Consider the following 27011-nt stretch of genomic DNA (forward strand, 5'->3'; position numbering starts at 1 on the left):
CCAGCACTGGTGAGCAATTTTCAGAACAGATCAGGGGGCACCTTTGCTGTTCTCGGAGGACAAACTGGTGCCAGTGTGCACCACTTTGGAGACCCCTGCTCTAGAGTTTGAACACTCCAGGTAAATGTTTGCTTGTACAATGGGAGTCAAAGATAAATATAGATTCCGTTTTTATTTTAATAAAACCTTTACTGATTTAAAAAATAAATAAATTAAAATGTTCACATGAATGCAAATGTTTTCCGTTTTGTTTTTTAAACTTGGGACATGTATGCGTCAGGCGGCACGGCGGCTGGATGGTTAGCACGCAGCCCGACGGTGCAGAAGATCGGGTTTCAAGTCTAATGGATGAATGCGTCATTGAAATCCATGAGTTAGCAGAGCACCTATTAACTTTATCCTGTCAACGTTTTTTCTTTCTTCTGTTGCTAAGGCTCATTCCGGATTTTGAATGGTTCGTAATTCGTTTCATCTTTCCAGGGAGGCCCTGCTTAGAAAATCACCACATTGGCTTTTGTGTCATTTATCAGTTGCGCAGACACCACCCGCAATGTGGCAGGAAAGATTAAGCCACAAAAAGAAAAATACAGTAAAAAAAAGCACATGCAATATCAAAGTCATGGAATAATTATTCAAAGACAACATCAATAGGAATGTCACGTGTAGCAGGTAATGGTGCACAAGTCAAGGTCATATGCCAGGACGCAGCGAGGACTCAGTAAAGATGGCAAATACGTATTTTGCATATTTGTTGAAAAACCAAAGGTACGGCGGGTCTGTTACCATAGCAACAGATAATTTGTGGGAACAACAATTAGTGGATGTTCATTCATAGCCAGAAGTAATTAGGGAAGATGTTCATGCTTAAATACATCGAGCCATTCCGAAACCGCCCGTGCATATGCGCATAGTTCATTCAGCATGGTCTGTACAAGGATGTTACGTTTTATCTGATTGTCTAAGCTCTAAGCGTCCAAAAGAAGGTCCAGACATGCTTCATTGGGTTGCAGCTGCACCTACGCGTGTGTGTGTGTGTGTACATCAAGGACGACAGTTATGATGACTTAACAGATTTGTGTGCGGGTGTTGTGGGCATTCATGGCCCGATAAAGATCTGGGATTGTAGCAGCAGGATATGAAAAATGCTAATGAACCCTAGGAATAATCAGTCATCATCTGTCTCCTTACACACACACACACACACACACACACACACACACACACGCAACCATGCACACAAATACATGCAAAGAAGGTACTGCCAGCCTAATCAATACAGTACAATTGACATCCAAAGCCGTCCATGGCACAGAATCTTTGACCAAAGATAAAATTGAGGAAACATTCTTCTCAGGTTTTCCACCAGGAGAAAAATGCATTAAACGCAACACTGTAATATAAAAAGTTAACCTTTTATACGAGTAGCTGAAGTCAAAGCAGAAGACTGAGGTCAATCAAGGTACAAATTTTAGCTTTTGTGCTTCATTAAAACGAACATTGGAACTATCCTTGATACCCCCACCCTGCCCAGCCGCTATACATACACACTGAACTAGGATGATTTATGTAATAATAGTCAGATTTTCAGAACGCATCTCAATCTTTCCCAAGGTTGTCCAGGATATGATTCAAAAGCCCTTGCGTGATGTATGATGTGATTTAGGACCATGGCTATGTTATTATCTGACAAAGAAGAGACGAGAAGCTGTAACGTCTGATTTGAGCTACACGTTGACCAGCATGTCAGGGCCAATTGTTTGAGCTCCTGTTTATCAGAGCTGATTGGGTAACATCTCAAATCGCTTGTTCAAGTACCGTAAATTCCGGACTATAGATCGCACCTGATTATAAGCCGCACCCACCACATTTTAAGAGGAAAACTGATTTTGTACGTACACAAGCCGCACCTGTATATAAGCCGCATGCGCCCACATTAAAAAATGTAACACAAGCACAAAGTTAACCCAAACCTGACTTCAAGTCCCGCGATTGAAACTAAATGTCCTTAATTAAAGTACACAGTCTAAAAATCACAGCCGGCAAAATGAATGGAAAATGATACCGGTACTTAAGGTTTGATGCAGACCTGCAGAGTCCGGGTCCCGTTGAAAGTAATCCAAGGAAAAAAGTGTATATTTCCAAAGGTAAGGGTGGGAAAAATATATATCCACTATTGTCCGCCGCGTCCACACTCACCCTTACCGGTCCCCACTTCCCGTCACCCCGCGTTTGTTCCGCCCCTCCTTTTTCGTTTGCCCGTGCAAAACATATCAGAATAAGTGTCTAGAATAAATACAAATAAATACATTACAAAAATATACAGTTGCAAATACATATTATACATGGGTTACACATATTTAGAAAGAAAGACGGTACACCGAGAGAGTTTTCAAAGCTTTAATAAAAATATAACTTTCATCCCAAACTGTGCCTGTAACAGGGCAGTTAATGGTAGCAACACGCTAGCAACACAGTAAACGGATCTGGTAAAAAACACATACCGTACTTGTAAAAATCACGGTAAACCGTCTTCCTCCTTAGGACTGAAGCCATCAAAGTCGTCTTCCTCAGTGTCAGAAAGAAACTTTGTCATATAGACGTCGTCCCATGCTCCCGCAGCCTCACTCGCGCTGTCACTGTCGCTGGAACTCTCATCCACTCCTGATTCTGTGCCCTCCTCTCCGTCACGCAGCAGACCTGCTTTTCGGAACCCGTTGGTGATGGTGCATTTTTTGATGCTGCCCCACGCTTGCAATTCGCATGATGAGGGTATGTTTACGCTAATTTAATTTATGCACAAGCCAAGTGGTTGCAGTCTTCCTCGGCGCATATATCCCACCGGTCTAAATCTTACCTTAGGTACACGAGCGCCGCTGGCGGCTATTAGAAAAATTACATAAATTGGCCGCATCACTGAATAAGCCGCAGGGTTGAACGTTTGGGAAAAAAGTAGTGGCTTATAGCCCGGAATTTACGGTACAATAATTATAAATTAATTCAATGCAATCCAGTCCATTTCCAGAATAAATTATTGGATTGGATTCAATAGCTGTCATTGCTGGTGAATAAATGAATAAATGAAACAGAGTCATTTTAAGGCACATTAAGAATCCCATGTATGTAAAAGAATATTTAATCACACAAAAGACATTGTTAATACAAGACGTCGTAGTCTTCGAAAACATGAACAGGAAAATAAACTCCGTGGCAATAATGAAATTACTGATCCATAAACTTGGTTAAGAAAATCAACTCAATTAAATAATCAAAAATTATTTTCATAGCGTGTCAGAAGAGAAATATTATTTGTCCCTGCACCAAACGGTTCGTTTTGAAATCCTTTCTTGCCTACCTTTAGGACAGAAAAAGGCGGGCGGGTGGCCGCATGGCAAAAAAAACCCTCCTAAGAAAAGTCTGTCCTTTTTTGTCGCATCACTCAGCCGAGGGTTAGGAAAAAGGAGAACCACGGCTTGACTTGGCTTGGCCATGTTTGCTGGCTGGGAAGACGCGGCTGAGGCTTTCAGCCTTGTTGGTCGCCATTGTTCCCAGGTTTCCTAGGCTGGCAAGGCCCCCCCCTCCCCCGAGTACGTGTGGGGGTTGCAGGAAAAGAAGAGGAAGTTTGGAGCTGTGGACCTTCCTTTATTAGGTGTGGGAAGTCCTGGTCAAGAGGTGTGGTCTTAGTCACTGGTGAGTTCCTATTGATGCTTTCCAAATAAAGGTGTCTAACTTGTTGATTATAATTATTGTAATAATTATAAATGTTAATAAGCCAAATTTTACTTTGACATGCAGTGAACTAGTTTCTGGCATGAACATGACACACAAATGCAGATCATTAATGATCTGATTACATTTAACCACTCAGGGGTTTCAAATCTCTATCACACAGCTGGAGAGTCTGGTCACTTCCTGTGCATGGCTGTTTGTAGTTAGTGGAGTCAGCATAGTCTCTACAATGTACACAAAATACTTTTTTAACTCTAGGTATTTGGTACTGAATACTCTAATAAGGTTAAATCAAGTGTAATCATCTGTCGGAACAATTTTCACTGTATTTATTTTACGAGTAAAACGACTTTTGACCTGGAAAAGCTTCGTAACAGTCTGAAATCTGCACTGTACAACCTTTACCTTTTAATTATATTGCATCCATAAATCGTTAATTTTAGTTGCTAATTATTTTTCTTACTTTCAGATTTTTCCCACAAGACAAACTAGTTTGAAATAGACAACAACTGCTATTTAACCAACAAGTAAAAATGCTCATGTTGCTGTGAAAAATTTTAAAGGTTTAGGACATACTGTAATAATATTAAATTTAGTGATACTTACTGTAGAATTAACAAACAAATAAAAAAACAAAGCACAATATTTTAAATAGTTTTACCATGTCAAATCACAATAAACTAAAGGGAAAAAAATTTGATTTTTACACTGGCAGGGTATTTTTTTGTATTATATTACTCCGCTTTACAACTTGCTTTTTTAATAAATTAAGTATATTGAGAATAAGCAAAAAATAATATGATATTTACATGATATTCTTTTCTATTTTGAAATGTACTTAACTTGCTTTATAAGGACTATTTTGGATTAAAAATCTTAAAGAAACTACTTGGACTTAGTGCCAGCCAATTGCAAAAAAAAACAGTAATTAAATGAGCTGCCAGTATAATAGTTCACACAAGAGCTGGATGGCACTGCCATTGTGGGGCGTCTGTTTGACACCACTGCATGAAACAGGAAAATAGAAGTTATCTGCGAACTTTCAGCAAATTTGCAGAGGCTGGAATACGAAGATTTCTGGTCACAAAGTTGGGCCGCCGTTCACTGACTGCCCTGAGCGCTGGAGCGTTCTTGTCCGGGGTTGATGCAGCAACAAGTTGGGTCACCCCTCTAATGTCATAGGTCCACTGCATGTCTGGTGCCTGCGGTAGGAATTGTTTAGTTGTCAATTTTGCAAATATGACTTTGATAGAACCTCACGATTACATAAACAGTGTGTGAATAAAAAAATTAATGTATCTAAATTTAGTAAACTACTTTTTAAATCCAGATTTGTGTGTGCGTGTATGTGACTTATAGGGTCTGAAACGGCTGACCCAATTTTCAATTACATAAACAGTGTGTGAATACAAAAATAAATGTATCTAAATTTAGTAAACTACTTTTTAAATCCAGTTTTGTGTGTGCGTGTATGTGACTTATAGGGTCTGAAACGGCTAACCCAATTTTCAATTACATAAACAGTGTGTGAATACAAAAATAAATGTATCTAAATTTAACAAACTACTTTTTAAATCCCGATTTGTGTGTGCATGTATGTGACTTAAAGGGTCTGAAACGGCTAACCCAATTTTCATGAAAATTTACACAGTAGTATTTAAGGCTTTTGCAAGTGCCTTTAGCTAGGTTTCGAGTCAAGGCACCCCCAATAAACAACAACTAAAATGATTAACATCTGCTTTCGTGTTTTCTGTTGGGTCTATGGCAGCTCCAAACGATGACTCCTAACAGCAGAATTCAATCTTCTATAAGCTTTTTTGCTTGTGAGTATATTAATTGCAAATACCTGGATGACAAGTCTTGCATTGTGCCTCTTATTTCTGATAGTGGGGGTGAAGAACACATTGATGAGAGCACCGCTAGAATCAAGAGGCGGCAACATTCCGGAGGTTGGAGTTACAGCAAACTCATTGCTGCTGCCTGACTGGAATGTAGCAGTGAATGGCTCCGGCCTCCTTAAAATTGCAACAGTTACATTTAAATTAAAAATGACAGATGGACAGAAAAATGCCCAACTTGTGCTTTAGTACTATATATTTCAATAAAATAGAACAAACTTAGTTGTGCTGGTCAAGTAGAAACCCAGTGCGGATGTGTTGCCAAAGTCCGTGACCTCAGTGTCAATGGTATCATCAACCTGGGGTTCTGTGGAAATGACTTCCAAGGGAAACTCCCAGATTTGTCCAGAAACGTGCTGCACCACTAAATATGCCAAGCATCTGTACACAATCAAGAACACATAGACATGCAGAATTAACAGGCACATGAAAAGGGTTGGGCGTCCTTGATCGTTCAAAAGTGTCCTTTATGGATCGTAGGTTGTTTTGATCAGCAATTTTAATTAAATATATCATTTTGCAGACAGACAGTGTTATTGAATATGTAAAACTAAGTTTACCCTAAAATGAAAATGACATCAATATTTATTAGATCCTTGTTTTAAAGAAAGAACAGCACTTAAACACTTCATATACCTTCCAATGAGAGTGCGGACTCCGACCATTCTTCTTTACAAAAAAAAAGTCAGTTCAGTTAGGTTTGATGATCTCCAAGCATGGACCACTCACTTTGAATTACACCACAATCCTATAATATTCAGGTCTGGGGACTGAGATAGTCATTGCAGGAGGTTGTAATAGTTCTGCTGGATGAACTTATGAAGAGAATTGGAGTAGTGTTGAACGTCATTGTATTGCACCTTCTTCAAAATGAAGCCGTCTTATCCAAATGTGCTTCAGCATAATTCAAGCACACTCCACCCATTATCCACACCATCTATCGTCAGTAGGGTCGCGAGGGTGCTGGAGCCAATCCCAGCCATCTTCGGGCAGTGGGCAGGGGACACCCTGAACTGGTTGCCAAAAAGTTTCAGGGCACACAGAGACAGACAACTCACTCGCTCATTCACACCTAGGGACAATTTGGACCGGCCAATTAACCTGACATGTTTTTGAAATGTGGAAGGAAACCGAAGTGCCCGGAGAAAACCCACGCAAGCACGTGGAGAACATGCAAACTCCACACAGGAAGGTTTGATCTCATAACTTTACAACTGTGCCAAAGACGCGCTTACCACTCAGCCACGGTGCTGCTCAAGCACACTCACGAAACTGAAATTGAGTTATTTGGACATCAAGGAGCAGTATGGTTGCCGGAAGTATACAGCATTCCATGATAAACACAGCACGATTTGGTGATGGTTCCACAATGTTCTGGGGCTGTGTGGCTGGATGTTTTGTTCAAAATAAAGGTCCAATGGATTACACTCATAATAAGCAGATACTTACAATTTTCCAGAATCAGCGAAAAAGAGGAAGTCGCACCGGGGCTGGATACTTTACAAGACAATGACCTGACACACTACTCAAATTCTCCTAAGGGACTCATGCAGAGGAACAAGGTCAATGTTCTGAGATGGCCATCTCAGTCCCTAGACCTAAATAATAGTGAAACTCTGTGGTGTGATTTAAAGCAGGCTGCCCATCCTTCAAAACCATCAAACCTGACGGCACTCAACATGTTTTGTAAAGGATTGTCAAAAATACCTTCAACTAAAATCCAGAACCTCGTTGAAAGCCATAGGAAGTGTTTAGAAGGGGTTTTATCTTAAAATGAGAATATAATAAATATTGATGTATTTTTTACGCACCTGCCTAATTTTGTTTGTTATTATTGCACACTCACTGTACACACGACGAATATGATTAACTTAACCAACATTGCTGATCCAAACAACCAATGATTTATAAAAGCATATCTTGAAGATGATCAGGGATGCCCACCCAAATATTTAAATGCAACTGAACATTTTACATTAAGCCTGAGCGATAAAAAAATAAATAATGGTGACACCATACAGAACCTAGAAGTAGCAGCTAGTTTCAATGACGTGGCCGTTAGCTTTAGTACCCAAGATCACCAACAGAGATGCTAATGACAAGAATGAAAGGTATTTAATAACCAAATTCCTAGTGTTTTAAAATGACCTTTCTCTTTAATCCAGCTGATCCAATATTTTTGAATTTTAGGTCGTTTTAAAATGCCAGTTCCTTATTGAAAAATGTGCAGTAGTATATTGGGTTGATTGCTTTGTTGCTAACTCTGCAACGCATTTACTCGGCCAGGGACATTAATGGACCAGCGGATAAGGATTGCGTATGATGAATGAATTTCTTCAGCAGGAGGCTAAATACAACGTACGAGACAAACAAGACTTGGTCATTTGTGACTGTAGTGGTATCGTTTGCAGTTACATGCTAAATAGTTTCACTGAAGTGAAGTTAAAAAAATATATAAGAAGCTTTATTGCACAGGTTGAGTATGCAAAAGATTCTTGGTAATGAGGGAATTTTGGGCAAATACAAATAATTGGCTAACCCTAAAAGGTTTTCAACATGGACAATTTTTTTGATTGTTTGGGGCCTTTTAAATCAAAGCACATTATTTCTAAATAATACTAATACTACTAATAATAGAAAAATTAATGAAGTTCATTGAAAATCAAAGGTCCCAGATGTTTCTCGAGTCCGGCATGACTGAATTGAATGATTGGAATACATATTTGGTTACTGGGGAGCTTGAAGAGTTGTAGCTTAGAATCAATTGTGTAAAAAGACACATTATAAAAAAGGGTGTATTAACTACGGCCCAGGGGGCATTTTTGGTCCTGCCTACGATTCTTTACCATTCACAAAGTAACATTTGCTGGTAAAAAATAATTTTATAAAATGTTTTAAATGAAATAATTTCACGATTTAGAATTGGGAAACAACACTTAAAAAACTAATATATTTATGATATTGTAATCTAATCTTATATAAAAATACAGTGCCCCCTCTTCATATGAGACTTATTTGTTTCTGGATCGAGCACGGATTTGTAATTTATCATATCTCGAATGCATTATCCCCATTGAATAAACTGAAAACTATTTAATCTGTTCCTGCCTACCAAAATCATCCAAATGAACCCTAAATAGCTATAAAACACATTTTTTCAATTGCTAAAAACACATTCAACTAGTAATTAAACACAAAAATACAGTAATAACACAAATAATACCATATAAAATGTGTGTTTACTGTGAGCACATGCCAAGTCAGCGGTTGTTTACGGACGAGTATGCATGGTGGTTTGGGTTTGAGAAAGAGAGGTGTGGGAGGTGTGAGGGAGCCCAAGAAAGCACAATTATGAAAAGCACAACAAAAGCATGTCAGATCAGGTCTGTATGGCGGGAAACGGCACATTCTAAATGGGTCAAGCTGATGCTGGGAGTGAAAGGTCTCAACACTCGGCCCTCGAGGGGTAGCGTCTGGGAATTCTTGTAACTTGGTATTTCTCTCATGTATCCAGAGAGTTTTTGCTTGAAAGACATCTAAGATGTTGAATGTCTCGTAACTAGAGTAGCTCTTATGTAGTGAGGCCAATGTATTTGGGTTTTCATTAATCCCCCCGCCCCCCTCCTAAAATCAAGGACTTTGGGTTCACTTGGTGAATTACATTAAACAAATGTAAAAAAATAGCCCTTGTTTTCATTATTTGTTTCTGCAAATGGCCCTCCAAAAATGACCCTGGCTCTTGAGGACCCAAGTTTAAGACGTATGGTCGAAAGGCTCCCTAGTGAACAAAGCGTTAAAGCATTCATAATTTTTCCATAATTTTGAGAAGCCAAAACATAGAAATAAGCCAGACTCAACGAATGCAGACCGTTACAAATTACTGCAGACGAGTCAGATGAGCCGAAAAAAAAACCATGCATTGTTTACTTATAGTGTCATCTGTTATTTACAAATCAGAAGAACAAACTGAATAAACGCTTTCCCTCCTGTTGTGCGTCTCAATCATGAAACACTTTCTACAGCATTAAACTGTTTCTTCGCAGACGGGGTGTTAAATCTGCCCTTTTTCTTCACACATTAAAGGTGTCGATCTGTATGAAAATGAGCACTGATGTGTCATGCTGTGAGGATCCGTGAGACGGCATATGTTTGAGTGTTTGCATCACTCAACTAACTGCCTGGTTGCTTCCTATCAATGCACATGAAGCTATATTGGGTTGCTTTTTGTGTCTCTACCTGCACTGCTTCACCGGACTGTGGAGCAGATTGATGGCGAGCGTTACAACGCCCGTCTCAGGGTCTATCCTTCCAGCGCTGACGGAGGCAGTCAGGCACTCCTCAAATTCACTTTCAAAACACACCTCACATTGGAAGTCTTTCACAAGCACAACTGGGAAAATAAAGACAAAATAGTTAAAATTCTACAGTTCTTAGAAAGTTAAATTAACTTAACGCTAAAAAAACTGAAAATATTTTCTAAGAATCAACAAAAAGTGAGACACAATCGTGAGGTGGAAACAAATTATTTTCACATTTCATAAAATATTTACAACGGAAAAAATGAAAAGAAGGCGCGGCAAAAATATTGGCCCCTGTTATCTCAGCTCAGCCAACTGACTCCAGAAGTTCCCTGATGACTTCTGAATGATCCCATGTTGACATAAATGACTAAAAATGACAAACCGAGTGCCCAATGTTGGTTTAAGATCAGGCGATGGTGTAATTGTATCCTATGCAGTCCTTTGAGAAATGTTTGTGATTAAGTGCTATACAAATAAATGTGACTTGACTTGAGAAAACAAATCAGAGACGCAACCAAGAAACCCATGATCACATTGGATGACCTGCAGGCATACACAGCTATGCATAAGACAATTATTAGATGATTTGACTTGGCTAGGTGTATTGTGCATAATTCTGCCCTTTATGGAAGAGTGTCAAGTCCTTTCTGAAAGAATACCATAAAAAAGGCCTGCCAGCGTTTGCAAAAAGCCACATGGGAGACACAAATAACATGTGGAACAAGGTGAACTGTTTTGGCTGAATGCAAAAGGTTACGTATGCCGTTAGGGCAGGGGTCGGGAACCTTTTTGACTCAAAGAGCCACAAAAGCAAAAACTATTAATTTTATTTTGGGAAAGAGCCACACCATATATTATGAGACAAATTTACTAAATTGCTAAACCGGCGCCCCAGACAAAAGCTTAGTCTTCAGCACATTTATTTTTGATGATTTGATAAAAATTATGAAAAGAGAATAATGCCAGAGCCCCTGTCCCAAATTCAACAAACAGACCACTTTAAACTTGTCTCTTTCTTGCAATTACTCAAGATCGGTTAAACTCCTTTTGACCTTTTTTTTCATACAAATTGGTTTCAAAACCAGATGCAAGCATTTATTTTGTAAAAACGTCACAACATTCTGAGAATAGGGAGCCTTATGTGCTTACCTTTGGCGAGAGATGGGAGGGAATGCTTGTACTTTTTGCATAGCTCCACCCATCCCTCCCACTCACCCAATCAAATGACTAAGTTCTCTTCCGGTGTTTTGGCGTATTTACAGTTCTGTGGATTCATCATAAAGTATCTGAACACTGAACACAGATTATATAGTGAACTTTTAAATAAAGGATTCTTTAGCGTTGTACAGCCAAAACGAGTTTTTTTCCCCCTTTTTTTGTGTGACACCTTGACTGTAAATTGTAGTGAAAAACGTGCCCTATATATACTGCGAAGTGTTATTTCTACACTTAGCTTTGATTTGGCTTTACGTGTACCTGAATAGGATAGAAGACTCCGGTTTTGAAAAAGATGTAGAAATTTTGCATGCAATCAAATTGGTCTCTGAGCCACAGATACTCATAGAAAGAGCCATATATGACTCGCGAGCCATAGGTTCCCGACCCCTGCGTTAGGGTAACACTGCACATCACGTGGTAGATTTTTCCTAGACAATGAAGCCAATCAACTGAAATGTATTAATTTGAATATTATTTTCAAAATACCTTATGTTGTTACTACACTGTCACTATGTTATTGTTAGGGTTAAACAAACTCATTTCCCCAGGAAATCACAATGACCCAGCACTGGTGAGCTATTTTCAAAACAGGTCCGTGGGAACCTCGACCGTCCTCAGGGGGCACCCTCGTTCCTGCGGGCACCACGTTGCAGACCCGTGTTTTAGGGGAACAACAAACCAATGTGAAACCGATGTGAAACTGATGGGGCAAACGTGAGAAGCATGAAGCCACAGAATTTAAGGTAAAAGCATGGTGAATGCTGAATGTTTCTTTTTTTCAAATTATCTTTGCAATAAACCATGACTTGAACAAAGGAAAATGACTGTCCAATACTGCTTACTTAATTCTAAAAGTGATAAAGGCCACTAAAGAAACAAGCAACCTAGAAGTGGGAAAACTTTGTTGTAGATGAAAACAATGTCAGAAAATCGAAGAACGATACTTCCCTGGAAAATGCACCCAAGGAAAATCGTGGGAACGGTGGTTCAAAACATGAACATTAGCCAGAAACCGGATAAATATTTTAGTGGTTTGATGCCCATACACAAAAGGGATATGGAGTGTCTCTGATTTATGTTTGTTTACAATTTCTTAAGATTGTACAAGCCTAAAATTATAAATGTTATTTTCTCTTTTTTTTTTAAAATATGTGGCTATTTGAAAGCAGTCTAAGGGGAACGGTTTATATACGGTATAAACCTTTGGAGTATATACTGTAATTTTTAAATACATAGTCACTTTCAGAATAACACAGTACTTTTTGGTGTCAGTACGTGTTACTTAAGCATAACCATTGTTTGGTAATAGTGAGTGAGAGTATTGTCACACGCCTGCGCATCAATGCTGAGGTCCAGCTCATCTATAAACACCGGGATGACGCTTTTCATCTCAGTCAGATCAGAATAGTTATCCTGCTACTGGTAACCACAAAAATCGGGACTATCTGTTTTATGTGGGGAAGCAAAACCCCTACACAAAAAAACAGTGTGGAGAGGGATGGATGCTGCCAGGCTTTACTTGCCAAAGTCACACTACAGGAAATGGGCCCATACAACCCAGGTGGGCAAGGAATCCGTAAACTGGGAACTCAGAAGGGTTACTATTATTCAATAACGTGCCCAACTCTGGTCTATATCAAGCATGCTCCAAAAATGCCCTAGAATGAGCTTGACACAGAAATGGAAGTTGCACTTTAGTCCAGAGATGGTAGGAGAGGGTAAAAAGTGGCAGCTTCCATAATGCTCCTTTATTGAAAATGTTTGTAGGGTAATACAAAGGCTGCATTAATTAAACAAAATGCTCTATGTGGTATATATTCAAATCTACCTTTTAGCGCCAATGCTAAAGAATAAGCTCTGCCTGTTTGACCTAACTCGGTAGCCTAGATGGTAGGGCGCCCGCTCCGAGACTGGGAGGTCGCTGGTTCAAGCCTCGGCCTAAGACTTACAACGTCATTGCCTCCCTGCTTGGCGCTCGGCATTAAGGGTTGGAATTGGGGGGGTTTGGTCACCTAATGACTAAAAAATGTCTGCGCCCTGTTTGGCTGCGGCTGCATCGGCTCGCTACAGTTTAACTGTACGGGTCAGGTGTATCAACATTTTGTTCTGTGTGCATTGTTACAAAGAATGACAATAAAAGTAAATTCTTCTTATTCTTCTTTTTATGACCTTGGTTTATGACTGAATTTGACAGGAGGACAACTCCTTGAAGTTTATATTATTTTAAAGTTAACATCAACAACAACTACAACAACAACCTCCATCTAAGTTAGGCAAAACATGTATTTTCACTTTGTTGACATGGAGCTATCGCCAATAGATAAAGATGAACGTGATTACCTTCCTGTCTATTTTCAGTCCCTGGCACAAATCCAGTCATTTGGACATCAAGCTTCTTCTCCAGTTGACAGCCTGCTTCACACTCTACCACGCAGATTGGTGCGCTATCATCAGATGCTCTCACGGGAATCCCGCACAGGGGGTAGATCCAACAGACGGTCGACAGCTTCTTCTTTGCTCTGTTTAATTATGAGTGTAAAGCAAGCTTAACCCTTCACTGCTCACCATTAGTGGCAATTAGAAAAAGGGAGCGTTTAAGGAAAAAAAGAGCGGGGCTGAAATATAAGTAGGGCTACAGATTTTAGCATACTGGCCATCATGACAGTAGGACTGTAACTAAGAATTGATTTTAAATTGATTAATCTAGTAATTGAAATAACTTGAAATATGTCTGCTCCCAGCCATGCCATGTTTGTATAGCCCTTAACCAGAAGGAATCGCAGAGGGCTGCACAAAACCACAGCATATTGCAAACAACAGACTATTATTTCACCATTTGATCTAAAACCTACACGGAGGCAAGGAAAAACTCAAAAACCTCAACATGAGGAAAATGAAGAAACCTTAAGAAAAGACTGCACATGAGGTACCCTACCAGGATGATTAGGCTGCAATGGATGTTGAAGTGTGTAAGTCCTAACCCTACAAATTAAAACCTTTTTGAAAACAACATTTGATTTCAATCCCAAAATCAAAGGGATAAAGTAATGCTAGCATTGGTGACCTGCTTTATAGAATGCTAGAAAATGTAGAGCTGATTGGAGTTAAGATCGGGCCAAAAATAATCCAGCCAAAAAACAGCCCGGCCCGAAGGTATAAAGCCCAAACTAACCCAATCCTGGCTGCTTAACTTGATTTGAGGGACTGAGCCCAAAGTAAACATGAATTTTCACATTTTATTTGTGAGGAGGATGGGTGATTTTGGCCGTCTCGGAAAACAACCAACTCCTCCCCTGCGGCGTGCCTGCCTTCTGTGTCCGAACAGCATATGCGTGAATAGCATATGCACTGATTGGCCGGCGCAGCACCGAACGGCTTGAGCAGCAAACGCGCCGGTCAGCGTGCATGCTGCTCAGATATTCCACGAAGAAAAAAACACAGATCAGACGACAAGTGGATAAGTTTAAAAAAAAACTGCGAGAAAGAAGCCTGGTCGAACTCAATGATTGAAATTTCATGCAAATTCTTTGGCCTAGGCCCAAGATCTTACCTCTAGCGCTGATGCAACAAAAGTATTTGCCATTTGAGAGTAAAAGAAGAAATGGAAGCATAAGTAGCCATGGCAACTGGTCAGTTCAGCATGCAGCTTGATTTTACCACAAGGACCGCCAACACCAAAACACACAATAACCAGCCTTGTTACAAGTTCGCTATTTTATACTAAATATAAAACTTTTTTTGCAGTTCAAAGTAATACTAAAGTGTTTACACACAAGCACTGTATATAAGACTCATGCCACCAACTGCAAGAAAATAGACATTTAAAACCAATGATATTGAAAGTATATTTAACACAGGAAATTTACATAAGTAGTTGCCACAATGTTGTTATATACTCTCCGGTCACTTTAATAGGTACACCATGCTAGTCACGGGTTGGGCCCCCTTTTGCCACCAGAACTCCCTCAATTCTTCAAGGCTTGGATTCAACAAAGTGCTCGAAGCATTCCTCAGAGCGTTTGTTCCAAATTGACGTGATGGCATGACACAGTTGGCGCAGATTTGTCGGCTGTACATGCAAATCACCCATTCCAACACATCCCAAAGATGTTATTGAATTGAGTTTTGGTGATTGTGGAGGCCATTTGACTACAGTGAAGTCATTATCATGCTCAAGAAACCAGTCAGAGATCTTTCCAGTTTTATGTCATGGCAGATTATCCTCCTGAAAATAGCCATCAGAAGTTGGGTACACTGTGGTCATAAAGGGATGGACAAAGTCAGCAACAATACTTAGGTAGGCTTTGGCATTGCAACGATGCCCAATTGGTACCAAAGGCCACAAAGAGTGCCAAGAAAATATTCTCCACAACATTACACTGTGCATTCAGAGATGCTCTTCTGCCTAATTTGGTTGTAACGGGTCGTTAAGTGAGTCTGTTGCTTTTCCATCAGCACAAACGAGTCTGGCCGTTCTCCTCTGACTTCTAGCGCCAACAAGGCATTTCCGCCGAAAGAACTGCCGCTCACTGGACATTTTTTTCTCAGACCTTTCTCTGTAAACCCAGGTAATGGTTGTGCGTAAAGATCCCAGTAGATCAGCAGTTGCTGACATACTCAGACCTGCCCTTCTGGCACCAACAACCATCCCGCGTTCAAAGTCACTCAAATCACCTTTCTGCCCCATACTGATGCTCGGTTTGAACTGCAGGAGGTTGTTTTGCTAAATGCACTGATGTCCGCCATGCGATTGGCTGTTTAGAAATTAAGTGTTAACCAGTAGTTGGACAGGTGTACCTAATAACGTGGACGGTGAGTGTATGTAACCACTGTTCATGTTCATTTGGATCATTTCCGTATTTGCGTCCTAACTTGCACTTAGTTCCATGGAAATAAACATGTAACCCACCTTTTTCCGATTGTAGCATTGTTGAGGGGCTTCAAGGAAATACAAAGCCAGGCTTGTTGTGGGTCCACAGACTTGGGGGCAAACACCACCGGCACATCCAAACTGCCCCCTTCGCTTATCTGTATACCTGTGGGACAAATACAGTGTTTTTTTTACAATATTAACCATAAACATAGCCAAACTAATTACCGGTAGTCTGCTCTACTTTTAATGCAGCATGATAATTCTGCCTGTAGTTTCTATGTACAAGTTAGATCTTAAAATACAAGCGATCTATAGAAGTGTTTCAGTAAACAAGCAGCTGTCGGCAAAAAGCTGCAAAAGAAGATGCCTTTAGTGATGTTCAGCACATTTAAGTTTAAAGTCTTTTTCAAATCATTGAAAATTTCCAGTTTGAACAGGAAAATCTTTGCAGTAAACTAAAAAGGGATCCTGAGGAAATGATTAGATGACAAATTTGAGAAGTGTTTCCCAAGGACAATTTACTTTCATTTAAAATTGTTCTTTTGAACACAAGTGTACTTTAAAATAGAAGCAGTTCTTTAAACATTCTTGCTGTCTGTTTATGAACGAAACCATCAGATCAGGTTGTGCCTTGTAAATAAGTGTTCTCTGTGAGTGTTCCATGTAGGGTTGGTTGATTGATAGAATTTTCAGATCTAAAATTACCTTTGCTTATCCATTTTGTTGTTGTTTGTGTATCATATTTCTTTCACACATTGGCAAATCTACATCCGTCGTTTAGTGTGCAAGGTACATCAACTTTAGGACAGTATCCTGCTTATCAGGTGGGGAACAGACATGAACTTGTGTTGTTTTTTTATTCAAGCTTCTTCTGTAGATGATTAGTAGATACAATTCTTTAAATCAGCGTGTGTTAAAGGTAAAATCTGTTTTCATCAATTTTTCTGAGAATTATCTAAATGTGGTGCTCCAAGAAGGCGACACTGATTTAAGAGATTAAACTCGCCTCTTCATTTGTGAATTGATTATTTGTTCAGATATTTAATTTCTTCCTAAATTTGCTACAGTGTGCCACAAAAATATATACTATTGGAGTGTACTCATTCAGGTTGAATAAGAGCCACTCACTCACTGAATCATGTTTTCTCATTTTTTAAAGTGCGAGTTAAAAATGTTCCTTAGTACATATCAAAATAAGTCAACACACCTTCAGCTTGGCTCAGCAATAGAGAGAAGAAATTATTTCCTGGGATCACCGAAACAAATTCAGGAGCAGCATTTGGATCTTTACCTATTACAGATACATATAAAAGCAAGTGCTGGTGAGTGACGGGTCATGTGTTCATGTGAAAGGATTGAAATTGCCACACAACCTGTAAGTGTGATTTTGAGATTTGCTGGGTACTCTGTGGGATTCCTGAAGCGAATGATTAAAGTCTCGCTAGAACCGACTGGGGCAGAGATGCTTTGAGGTTCATCTGGTTCGGGCATGAGACCCCGGCCAAATAACAACACGCACCATTGCTGCAACTTAAGTGAAAAATGGGTCATAATCTAACATCACCTAGCTGAAAAACTGAAATGACAACCACTTAATCAATCTGAGTAAGATCCATTGAAACACCTGAGGGCATGTAAATGTGATCTTTGCTCCATGATTACACTCTCCAATTGCTGATGGGGTGAAGAGGACCCCAAGTTCGGTGGCCGAACGGGGATCAACAGTAATCTGAAACACATACAAGGCATGAAGAGTGGCTTTTGGGGAAAAAAAGCAGGAAACAGTTGTTCCCAGATCCGACCTTAAGATGTGTAACAAAATGAGCTGCTCATGTAGCTCATAACGACACTTATCATACATGAAGAAAAAAAACAAACATGAGAAAGGTTGAGCAATATAACTGAAGTCATCAATTCCAGTATAACTAGTAAATACGGATTCCTACAAATAAACCCTAAAAAAACAATCAAAACTTACCCTTAGATCCCCACATAGTATTTTTTGACTTAAATTCCATGAAATTAATGAAAATGTAACATTCATCGAATTGTTTTCCTGGTTCCTGCCAATTGATGCTGGTAATTGCCACCATAGTGAGTTGCAATTCCTTAAAACTAGGTTGGTACAAGTAGTCATTAATCCTCGAAAAATACTAACAATGTTGTCTGGGCCAAGTTCCAGTGTGTAGTTCCTGGGGTTATTGTTGGAAACGGTCATTTTTATTGTATCTGCTGTTGGGTTGACCACTGGAATTGACTGTCTAGTCCACCTACAACAAAACATATAAAAAAGATTTAAAATATAATCCATTTTCAAATACATGTGTTTATTGAGTTCACCCAAAAAATAAAACACTGACAAGTAAAAACTGATTCGTACGTCATACCCAAGCATAGCAAATTAGAATGAGAATTTTCTTAATTTTTATAAATAACAACAAGATTAGACATGGCACTCCAGGAAAAACATGTAATGAAAGACTATGAAGAGAAAACTATGATAAAAAAGAATGTTAGGATAAATAGGCAAACATTTACAAGGTTGTGCTTGTAGACTGGCCTAAGTTGTAAGTGCATCAGAACAGTAGTGCAATGAAAAAATAGTAATAACCAAAGTAGCAAGTTCCAAAATAAGTGTGGAGAAGAAAAAAATAATAACACATATTTCAGTACATGGTCAAAATGTTAAAAGTCTTGCGTGCTTGTTTAGTTTTCATTAATTATTTTATATAAGAATTATCGAACATTTCAAATAATAGCAGGATCTTCTTGTGAAAACAGTATGAGGCTACCGTCTTTTTGTAACTTGATTGTTTCATCTGTAATGTTTTGTGCAAGGTTAATTATTGATTTATAATTTTCTTACAATAATGCATTGGCATGTCTTACTGGAGGTAGCCATCCACTGCAGAGGGTCCACTTTGCCGTTTTTGGGTATGTTGAAACTTTTTTTTCAGTTCTTAGTTCTTTTTTGTTTTGTGTTTTTATCTCTGGTGACCAGAAAAATGAAATTGAAAAAAATTTTTTTTAGGTGATTTTCCCCCCTTTCATTGAATTTTAAAGTTTGGGATAAGGATGTATTTATTCTAAATTTTACACAACTGTCTTGACTATTCGTGAATAAAGTGCAACACTTGCAGTGTCAATACAGCTTTATGTGTTGCTACCTACTTGCCCAAAGGACAGCTCGCCTGAGCTAATGTCACAACAGCAGATGGTACAGCATAAAGTTCCAACTGGTACCAAAACTCTCCAAATGCTTCAGAATGGAAAATAACACTAAAACAGAAAAACAAACGTGTGTAAAGGATACATAGCTAACATGTTAAGGATTAAAAAAATCCCCAACCTGTTGATGCTCTTCCCTAGTTTTCCTGGAGAAAATGTGACTTTGTATATCAAAGTTTCCTGCGGAGGGATTATGACCCAGTCCGCTCCACACAAGTCCTCCCCTTCCAGATCCACATTGAGCATGAGGAGATCCTCTGCAGGGTTACTGATAGGGATCTCTATGGCAACTGAGCTCTTGGGGGGAAGCAACAGGGCAATTGCTGTGTTGAATATAACTCAATACTGAAGTGTTAGACCAAAAAAACTTAGGCATCATGTTTTTTGAGCTTACTTGAACAGTGCACTGCACATTAAAGGTGTTCACAGGATCTCCTGGTTCACAAATTATTTCAAGAGTGTAGAACACCTCATAGCGTCCTACAATATTTTCTGAAAGCAAAGAGAAAACTACCCACTTATCACTTTTATAATTATTACCATTCTGAACATTCTTTTCTTCTTTTTCCTCGCCTTATCCATGATTAATCAAGGGTTGGCTCTCATATGTTCACGTGCAACTGTGTAGAGTAAGCGATGCGAGTCTACCGTACTACCCAACTGATGTGTCGCAACACCTGTCGTTGGGAGACATTAGCCCCTCAATTCTAATCAATAATGCTGAGTGCCAAGCTGGGAGGCAAAGGGTACCAATGTTGAAGGTCTTGGGTATGACTCGGCCGAAGCGCGAACCTCTGCATCCCGGTCTCGGGGCGGGCACGCAAGCAAAGACCACCGAGCTGGCAAACAATGACCGACAGTTTTAAATATGTCCAATGGATGTTACCAAAGCCAGATGCCACTTCCATAGCAAACCACCCACTGTGGTGGATGCATTTGCTGACTGCAATTTATCAACCAGTGAACATTTGAGGAAACACCCACCTCGATGTTATTTTATTTAAAATAGAGGTTATCGAAGCGTTGATACAATTGCACTCGTGTGTGGTGCTGGGATGACTCTCCTAACCACAACATTTGTGACTAAACTGCACTACTATTATCAGTAAATGGAAATCATCGGTTAGCACCTGGACTAAAAATACAAAATTAAAAAATAGCACACCGGTGTCTTTACAGAAGTTTAAAGAAGCCTTAGCCCCTTTCAATAACATATATGAAATCTTACAGCAAATATCTCCAACATTTTCATAAAAAAAAGTAAATAAAAAGCAGGATTAAAAAAAACGTGAAAAACTGTTAAATCTATCATTTAAATAATTTTTCACTAAAATTGGTGTTTGTGTCCTATTTAGGTCCCATTCCAGTTTGAATGAGTTTTCCAGGGTACAATTAACTGAAGTGAAAATGAATTAAATTGTTGTTTTGCTTTCTTGCACACGTTTTACGCCACTGCTCTACCATTTTGGCCCCTGTGAGAGTTCTTTTTCACCATGTGGCCCCTAAGCTAAAATAAGTTTGACACCCTTGATCTAGCATCTGAAAGAAGCTGTACAAGTGTATGTACAAACAACTGTTTGTATAGCAAATACAATAAACTGTACTTGTGCTGTGCAAAAAAATAACCGGTCAAATCAACGATGCTTTGATTAGTTTGGTGACTGACATATGGAAAACCGGAGAAAGTAAGTCATGTCTTTTGAGCAGTCAGTGATTACATTTCTAGAGGCCTGATGAAGGTCATTTTGTTCAAATGGTGGTAAACAAACGGACGACAATACATTAAGTCACAACAGAGGGTATGTTACAGAAAGAGTACATTAATCATAATTTATGTTAATATTATCACGAACATTGTTGTAACCTGAATTTTCAAAAGGCTATACTCAAATCATTTTAAAAATAATTGCCTAAAACTGGTATTTTTGTCTCAAATCAACCCCAAAAATAGGGCCATCTTATTCAAAATACGCAATATCCCTCCCCGTCCTTTAGCCCATTGACGTGTGCTCATAAATTTTCAGTTACCTGAGCACATTCAAATCACAACTGCATTTAACTACTGACACGAGCAACAAGTTTTTTTGAGTCTTTGCTTGCAAATGAGTTATCAAACATAGTTGCGATTACCATCTAAGAAATTAAAAATAGCAACATAAAATTACCTTGATCAGCATCCTTCTCATTTTCTACAATCTCAACAAATGATACATAACCTATGAAAAACAGTTGGATATCCGTTACACTTTGGCCTCCTTTGAAACAAAGTCTGCATATATTGAGAAATTAGACAAAGGTCACCGGATAGATCTCCTCGTTTCCTTGGCAACAAAGAAAGGTTGTACAAGGTGCTTTGACCAGGTGGAACCTTGAGGGATGAAATGCCACTGATAATAGATAAGTCTGTCACCACCTAGGAAATGTACACATTCATACATGTATTATATTTAGTATTAATATCCTATTATTTTTATTAGTAGTAATAGTTTTATGAGTAGTTGACAAAAACAACCTGAAGGGAGAGCATGTTCTGACTGTAGTTGGGTACACTCAGCTGTCTGTTTGTGGTTTCGCCCACAGGACAACGTAATACAAGATGCTCCACAGGCAAAGGGCGCTCGCCTACTCCTCGAATGGTGAAGATGTGATCCACCCCATTGTAGTTGTTATGCAAACACAGCTTCCCCTGTAGCAGGAAAGATTAGGACAATCCATCCAATCATCCATTATCTGCACCGCTTATCCTCAGTAGGGTCGCGGGGGTCCTGGAGCCCATCCCAACCATCTTCAGGCAGAAGGCAGGGGAAACCCTGAACTGGTTACTAAGTATGACTTTAAGAGTGATTCGTCCAGGAGTTGAGCACAGGACATTCTTGCACTATAAGCGAGAATCATACCACGAGACCAATGAGCCACTTAGGTCAATCTGTTATCTATTTTCTAAATTCTAAAACGATTCTGTTTGAAATTTAAAACTGCTTTACTATTTTTCTTGCAACAGTTATGTCAAATATTTGCGATGAAAAAAAATCTCAAATGGTGCAAATTCTGTCATGATTTCTGATTCGGGGCATTTGTGAATGCCCCGTTGGCGCCAACAGCCCCAAGCGCTGATTAGTTCATGGACCCTTTTAAAACCCCCGGCTTCCAAGAGGAAGCTGTCAGACCGTCCTGCCAACCGACGCTTTTGCTAGGCAAGCACCGTACCCTCCGACAATCTCCTTCTCTGTTTTCTCCTGCCTGTTACCTGTTGCCAACCTGTTTCTGGACCCGTTTCTGCCCTGCTCTTCCGTCCCGGCCATCGACCTGTTTTGCCCCGTTTCCTGCCTGATACTTGTTGCCGACCTTTTTTCTGGACTCGATTACCGCTCTTGCTCCCCTGTCCCGGCTACTGACCAGCTTTCCTGCCACCCACGACTATGCCCGCTCGACACGGAAGTGCCACTTCCGCGTTCCTGCCATCAGCTACCCGTGTCCAACGATCATCGGATCGTGGAAGCAAGTACTGCTCTCTTTTTCAATAAAAATGAGTTAAACGAACGCTATTGAGTCCTGTCTCTGTTTCTGGCTTGTGACAAATTCATATCGATAGAATTCAAGAGAGGGAACAAAGATAACAAACCGTGACAATGCATTGTACAGTGGGGTGGAAAGTGAGAGGGTAACAAGCTCTGGTCCCGGCTGGTACAACTAAAACCTTTGGGCCATGGAAGCCTTCACCGAACAACTCAGCCTTTAAGGTCCAGTCTTGGTGGGTCTCATTTTGCTGCAACAAAAGAACAACAAATGAAGGATAGTGATAATCTCATTATTCTGTGGATGTGATTTTAGTAAAAGCAATGCAGGATTCTCAACTCACCAGAGGGATATCTTGTGTGACTGAATGCTGAGCAGGAGAACTAAAGTCCAAATGAACAGATCCTCCCTGTGGTCACAGAAAATAATAAAACCTTTTTTAAAATGACCATTTAAGTACCAAGATTAAAATTCAGTATCCACCCATACCCATCAGCATTTGTTTTTAAATTTAAAAGCTCCTGAAGTCAAAACGTACCGGTGAGGTGACGATCGCCTCCATCAAGTAGACTCTGGTATCAAAGCAGGACTTCAGAACAATCTGACATGAAAAGAGCCCCACAGAGTCTGCTTTGAACCTCAAGGGGATTTCCACACAATCGTCATCTATATTGACAAACATAATACCATAAATTGTTGATTACATTATCTTAATATTCTTTATATAAATTTAATGTATAACATATACAAAACACTTTTTAACAACCGTATTTTCCGTACTATAAGGTGCACCGGATGATAAGGCATCCCCAGAAAGTAGTCTTTTGCGATATTTTTTCCATAGATAAGACGCACTAGACTATAAGCTATGTGGAATTAAAACTAAAGTAAGGGTTAGGGTAGCACATAAAATAAAAAACAACTAGTCAGAATATGGTACTGATTACAATTGCATAACATTTACACAGCGGGATTAAAACCCAGATCGCAGTGGGAGATAACCGGATCCTATCTGCTAAACCGCTTCAGTCAAAACATGAAGAGGCTTTAGGTTTTATTTCATCTTCACACTATTTCTAATAACGGCACCAAATTCAATGATGTTTTATTGGACCGGGCCGCAAGAATATTGTCGGACAATAAACCGGTATTTTAGCACCAACTTACAAAGTCTTTACAAAGTGCCCGAGCTTCTAAACTAAATGAAGAGCAAGGCGTTGTGGGAAGTAATTCGGTTTTCCTGAAAGATGTAAATGAACGCATGGCCGCACATACTCAAGCGTTCGTCACTTACAATGTTTAGTTTGAGCTGAGAAAAAGTGGAACAAAATTTCATGCTGATTTTGAATCACTTTTTGTTTTCTCATTTCTCAAACATGTCTGCTTACTGTGACCAAAAGTAGTGTAATAATGAGATAAGACCAAATGCCTTTTGGTGTATCGTCTGCAGCCCTACGGGTCTTGTGGATAGGGTCTGGCGTTCTCCCCACTGTAATCCGGTTTGGATTTGTATTGCATCCAATGTTATGCAATTGTGAACAACCGTCTCAGTCCCTAGCCGCCTGGTGGTTGGGATTCAGTGCTCCTACCATCGCTACTTATCTAGATCCCTGTTGCCACTGTAGTTATGCAATTGTGGTCAACAATAAAACGTATCGACTGTTAATAATTGCACAAATATGGTAAGAAATTTCAGATTTTTGCCTTAATATAAGGTGCAGCAGATAATGTGGCGCACGATCTGGCCAATTTAGGGTTTTGTGTGCGCCTTAAAGCCTGGAAAATACGGTACATTTAGTTTACAATATATTCCAAGGTTTGCTCGTCGAATGTGTACCTGCAGGGTTCTTCCATATGTTGGTCTCTTTCTTTATCGGCATGGTAACAGTGCTGGGTACCGTAAAGTATCGAGGCAATGAAACTTCCACTTTGTACACGACCCCGCTTTTGTCGTCGACACCTCGCATTTGGCTCTATCAGATGCATTACATTAAATGGGAGATTGAAACTCCTCTGACACCTCAAAATGCAAATAGTGCTCCTGATGCCTAATTCAAGTGCCGGTTGTTAAAGTGTGAATATATGTACCTCCTTTTTGGAGAGCATGCACGCTGCCATGCTTGCCCTGACACTGCTGCTATGCAAAGTGTAGGTCAACATTCGCCTTTGGAGTTCAATGGCGGTCATTCTGTGTTGCGCCCACATGGCGAGGGCGTTTTCCCAAGATGAATTGATCAGCGGGAGGCGGATCAGCTCTTCGCACGTCTGTCCGACAGAGCAACGTAGACGCAGCGCTGGCACACAACCACCTAAGCCCACTGATGGTAGAAAATACACTCATGAGACTATGCGCGCATTCATATACTTGTACACAGCCCTGGTGGGTGTTGTGTGTGTTGCCCATTTTGCACTGTGGTCAAAACAGTACATGAAGCATCTTACATATATAGAATATGGCATGACTCTTTCTTGAGATTATTACTTATTTTTTTTATTACTTGAAAGCCCCCAATTGCATTTATAAAAACTTCATATACTGCAATTATTTTTTAGCATTTCCAAAATGTTTGCAAAGATTCTTGTTTTGCAGGCCAATATTTATCTTCAGGCGTCTTACTGGAGTTTCCAGGGATGTTGAAGACGTTTGAACTGTGTCTGACTCTGAGAGGAGCTGGAAGAGGCAAGTCAGCTGTTGCCTTTACCAAGTAGAACATATCGCCAACCTGCGTAAACACGTACAATTATTGTAAATGTGCTGTAAAATTGCCTAACTGTAGTTTATGCGTTTTCTAGGCAAAACATGATTAAAAATGCATGCTCATTATGCATCACAAAGATCACCGCTAAACTGAGCAGTTAGAATTCACAAAAGCAATTATTTGGTTTATCATTATTTTGTGGGAACTATTTGACGTCAATCATAAACTCTACAGCAGAGATGTCAAACTCAATTTGGCTCTGGAGCAGAATCATTCAAAGGGAGCCATCTTAAAACGTTTGGCTTTCCGTAGTTTTTTAGTATCATGCTTTATCATTCAGTGTACTTTAGTAGCCTACCCAACATATTAGAATAATGGATTACAAGCGATACTTTTTAAGCATAACACAAGGCAGGTGATGCTCTTTGCTGCAAATACACCACCCCCTTTCCAGCTACAGACTCTGTCAAAAAGAACCTCAAAAGACTAACCATTCGTCCCCCAAAACATCTTTTCACAGATTATTGGCTAACCTAAACCCCCTTATAAACTGCCCTACGGCCGTCTCCTCACACCCGTGATGGACAGATCCACGCCCGTCTCCTCACGCCCGCGGTAAAATGAATCACACCTGTCTATTGATGCCGTTTCTATGCCTGCGCCGTCATGCCTGTGGTGAACTGAAGCCCACCCATTCCATCAATGCAGTCTTCCCACGCCCAACGATGGACAGCACCACGCCCTTAAAAAATGCACTCGGTGTGCTACCGGACAATGATGTTTCTGTTTCCAGGAGATGACCTGCCTTAACAGATTTATAATAAAGATTCAAATCACCTAAGGGTTAGCTAAGGTTGGGAACCTTGTTTGACCCAGAGAGCAATGAAAGCCAGATATTTTGATTTATTTATTTTTTGGAGAGAGAGCAACACCATATATTTTAACCCCCTCTCCAGACAAAATTCTTCAGCACATTCTATTTCACTGTGTGATGTTAGATGATCTGATCAAATCTATGTAATAATGTGTCCCATATCAATATAAATATACTGTACCATTTAAAATTTGTTTCCCTCTTGCTCATTTTGACTTCCTTTTTTTTCCTAAATAATGGTTCAAAACAAGGTACAGGCCAAGTTCTTTGGTAAAAGAGATCCACGCGTGCTATGTATAGCTCACCCATTCCTATTCCTCACACAATCAAATTGCTCTAGATTCCTTGGTAAAGCTTCTTGGTAAAACGTTTGTCGTTGTCTCAACACGGAACATGTTTAATGAGCTTCCATTTAAAGCATTATTTAGCGATTTACAGCAAAAACAAGGTCTAATGGTGTGACACCTTGACTCTAAACTGTAGCTAAAATTGTGTCCAATATATACTGGACCAAACCTTGAGAACATTCTTAGTGTCTTGGCTTCTATGACCCACAACTTGCTGTGCATGAAACATTATATTAAAAAATTACACTACTTCAATTTGATCTCCGAGCCATATAAACTCCTGAAAAGAGCCATAGGTTTCCCACCACTTGGTTAGCCTGTAATCAAAAGA

The 27011-nt window shown here is 39.7% G+C and overlaps 1 protein-coding gene across 2 annotated transcripts in view; it reads right to left on the reverse strand.

Moving 5' to 3' along the window:
- Positions 1-3117: 3117 nt before the first annotated feature.
- LOC148369458 (cilia- and flagella-associated protein 47-like) overlaps positions 3118-27011 on the reverse strand; it is an 88188-nt gene continuing 64294 nt past the window's right edge. For both annotated transcript variants that reach the window (XM_088331488.1, XM_088331487.1), the window contains exons 46-67: positions 25378-25483; positions 24849-25078; positions 24598-24733; positions 23299-23426; positions 23104-23169; positions 22867-23010; positions 21757-21930; positions 21546-21657; positions 21410-21460; positions 19639-19736; positions 19366-19541; positions 19188-19295; positions 18175-18286; positions 17641-17745; positions 17390-17546; positions 17224-17307; positions 16053-16179; positions 13484-13662; positions 9861-10014; positions 5844-6005; positions 5573-5741; positions 3118-4928 (exon numbers count right to left, since the gene is read on the reverse strand). In XM_088331488.1, coding sequence (XP_088187614.1) covers positions 4755-4928; positions 5573-5741; positions 5844-6005; positions 9861-10014; positions 13484-13662; positions 16053-16179; positions 17224-17307; positions 17390-17546; positions 17641-17745; positions 18175-18286; positions 19188-19295; positions 19366-19541; positions 19639-19736; positions 21410-21460; positions 21546-21657; positions 21757-21930; positions 22867-23010; positions 23104-23169; positions 23299-23426; positions 24598-24733; positions 24849-25078; positions 25378-25483 — 2952 coding nt within the window. In that variant the 3' untranslated portion in view covers positions 3118-4754. The remainder of the gene's footprint in view (positions 4929-5572; positions 5742-5843; positions 6006-9860; positions 10015-13483; positions 13663-16052; positions 16180-17223; positions 17308-17389; positions 17547-17640; positions 17746-18174; positions 18287-19187; positions 19296-19365; positions 19542-19638; positions 19737-21409; positions 21461-21545; positions 21658-21756; positions 21931-22866; positions 23011-23103; positions 23170-23298; positions 23427-24597; positions 24734-24848; positions 25079-25377; positions 25484-27011) is intronic.

The sequence above is a fragment of the Urocampus carinirostris genome, chromosome 3, assembly GCF_059441175.1.
Source record: "Urocampus carinirostris isolate Australia breed hairy pipefish chromosome 3, RoL_Ucar_1.0, whole genome shotgun sequence".
In the NCBI taxonomy this organism is placed as follows: Eukaryota; Metazoa; Chordata; class Actinopteri; order Syngnathiformes; family Syngnathidae; genus Urocampus; species Urocampus carinirostris.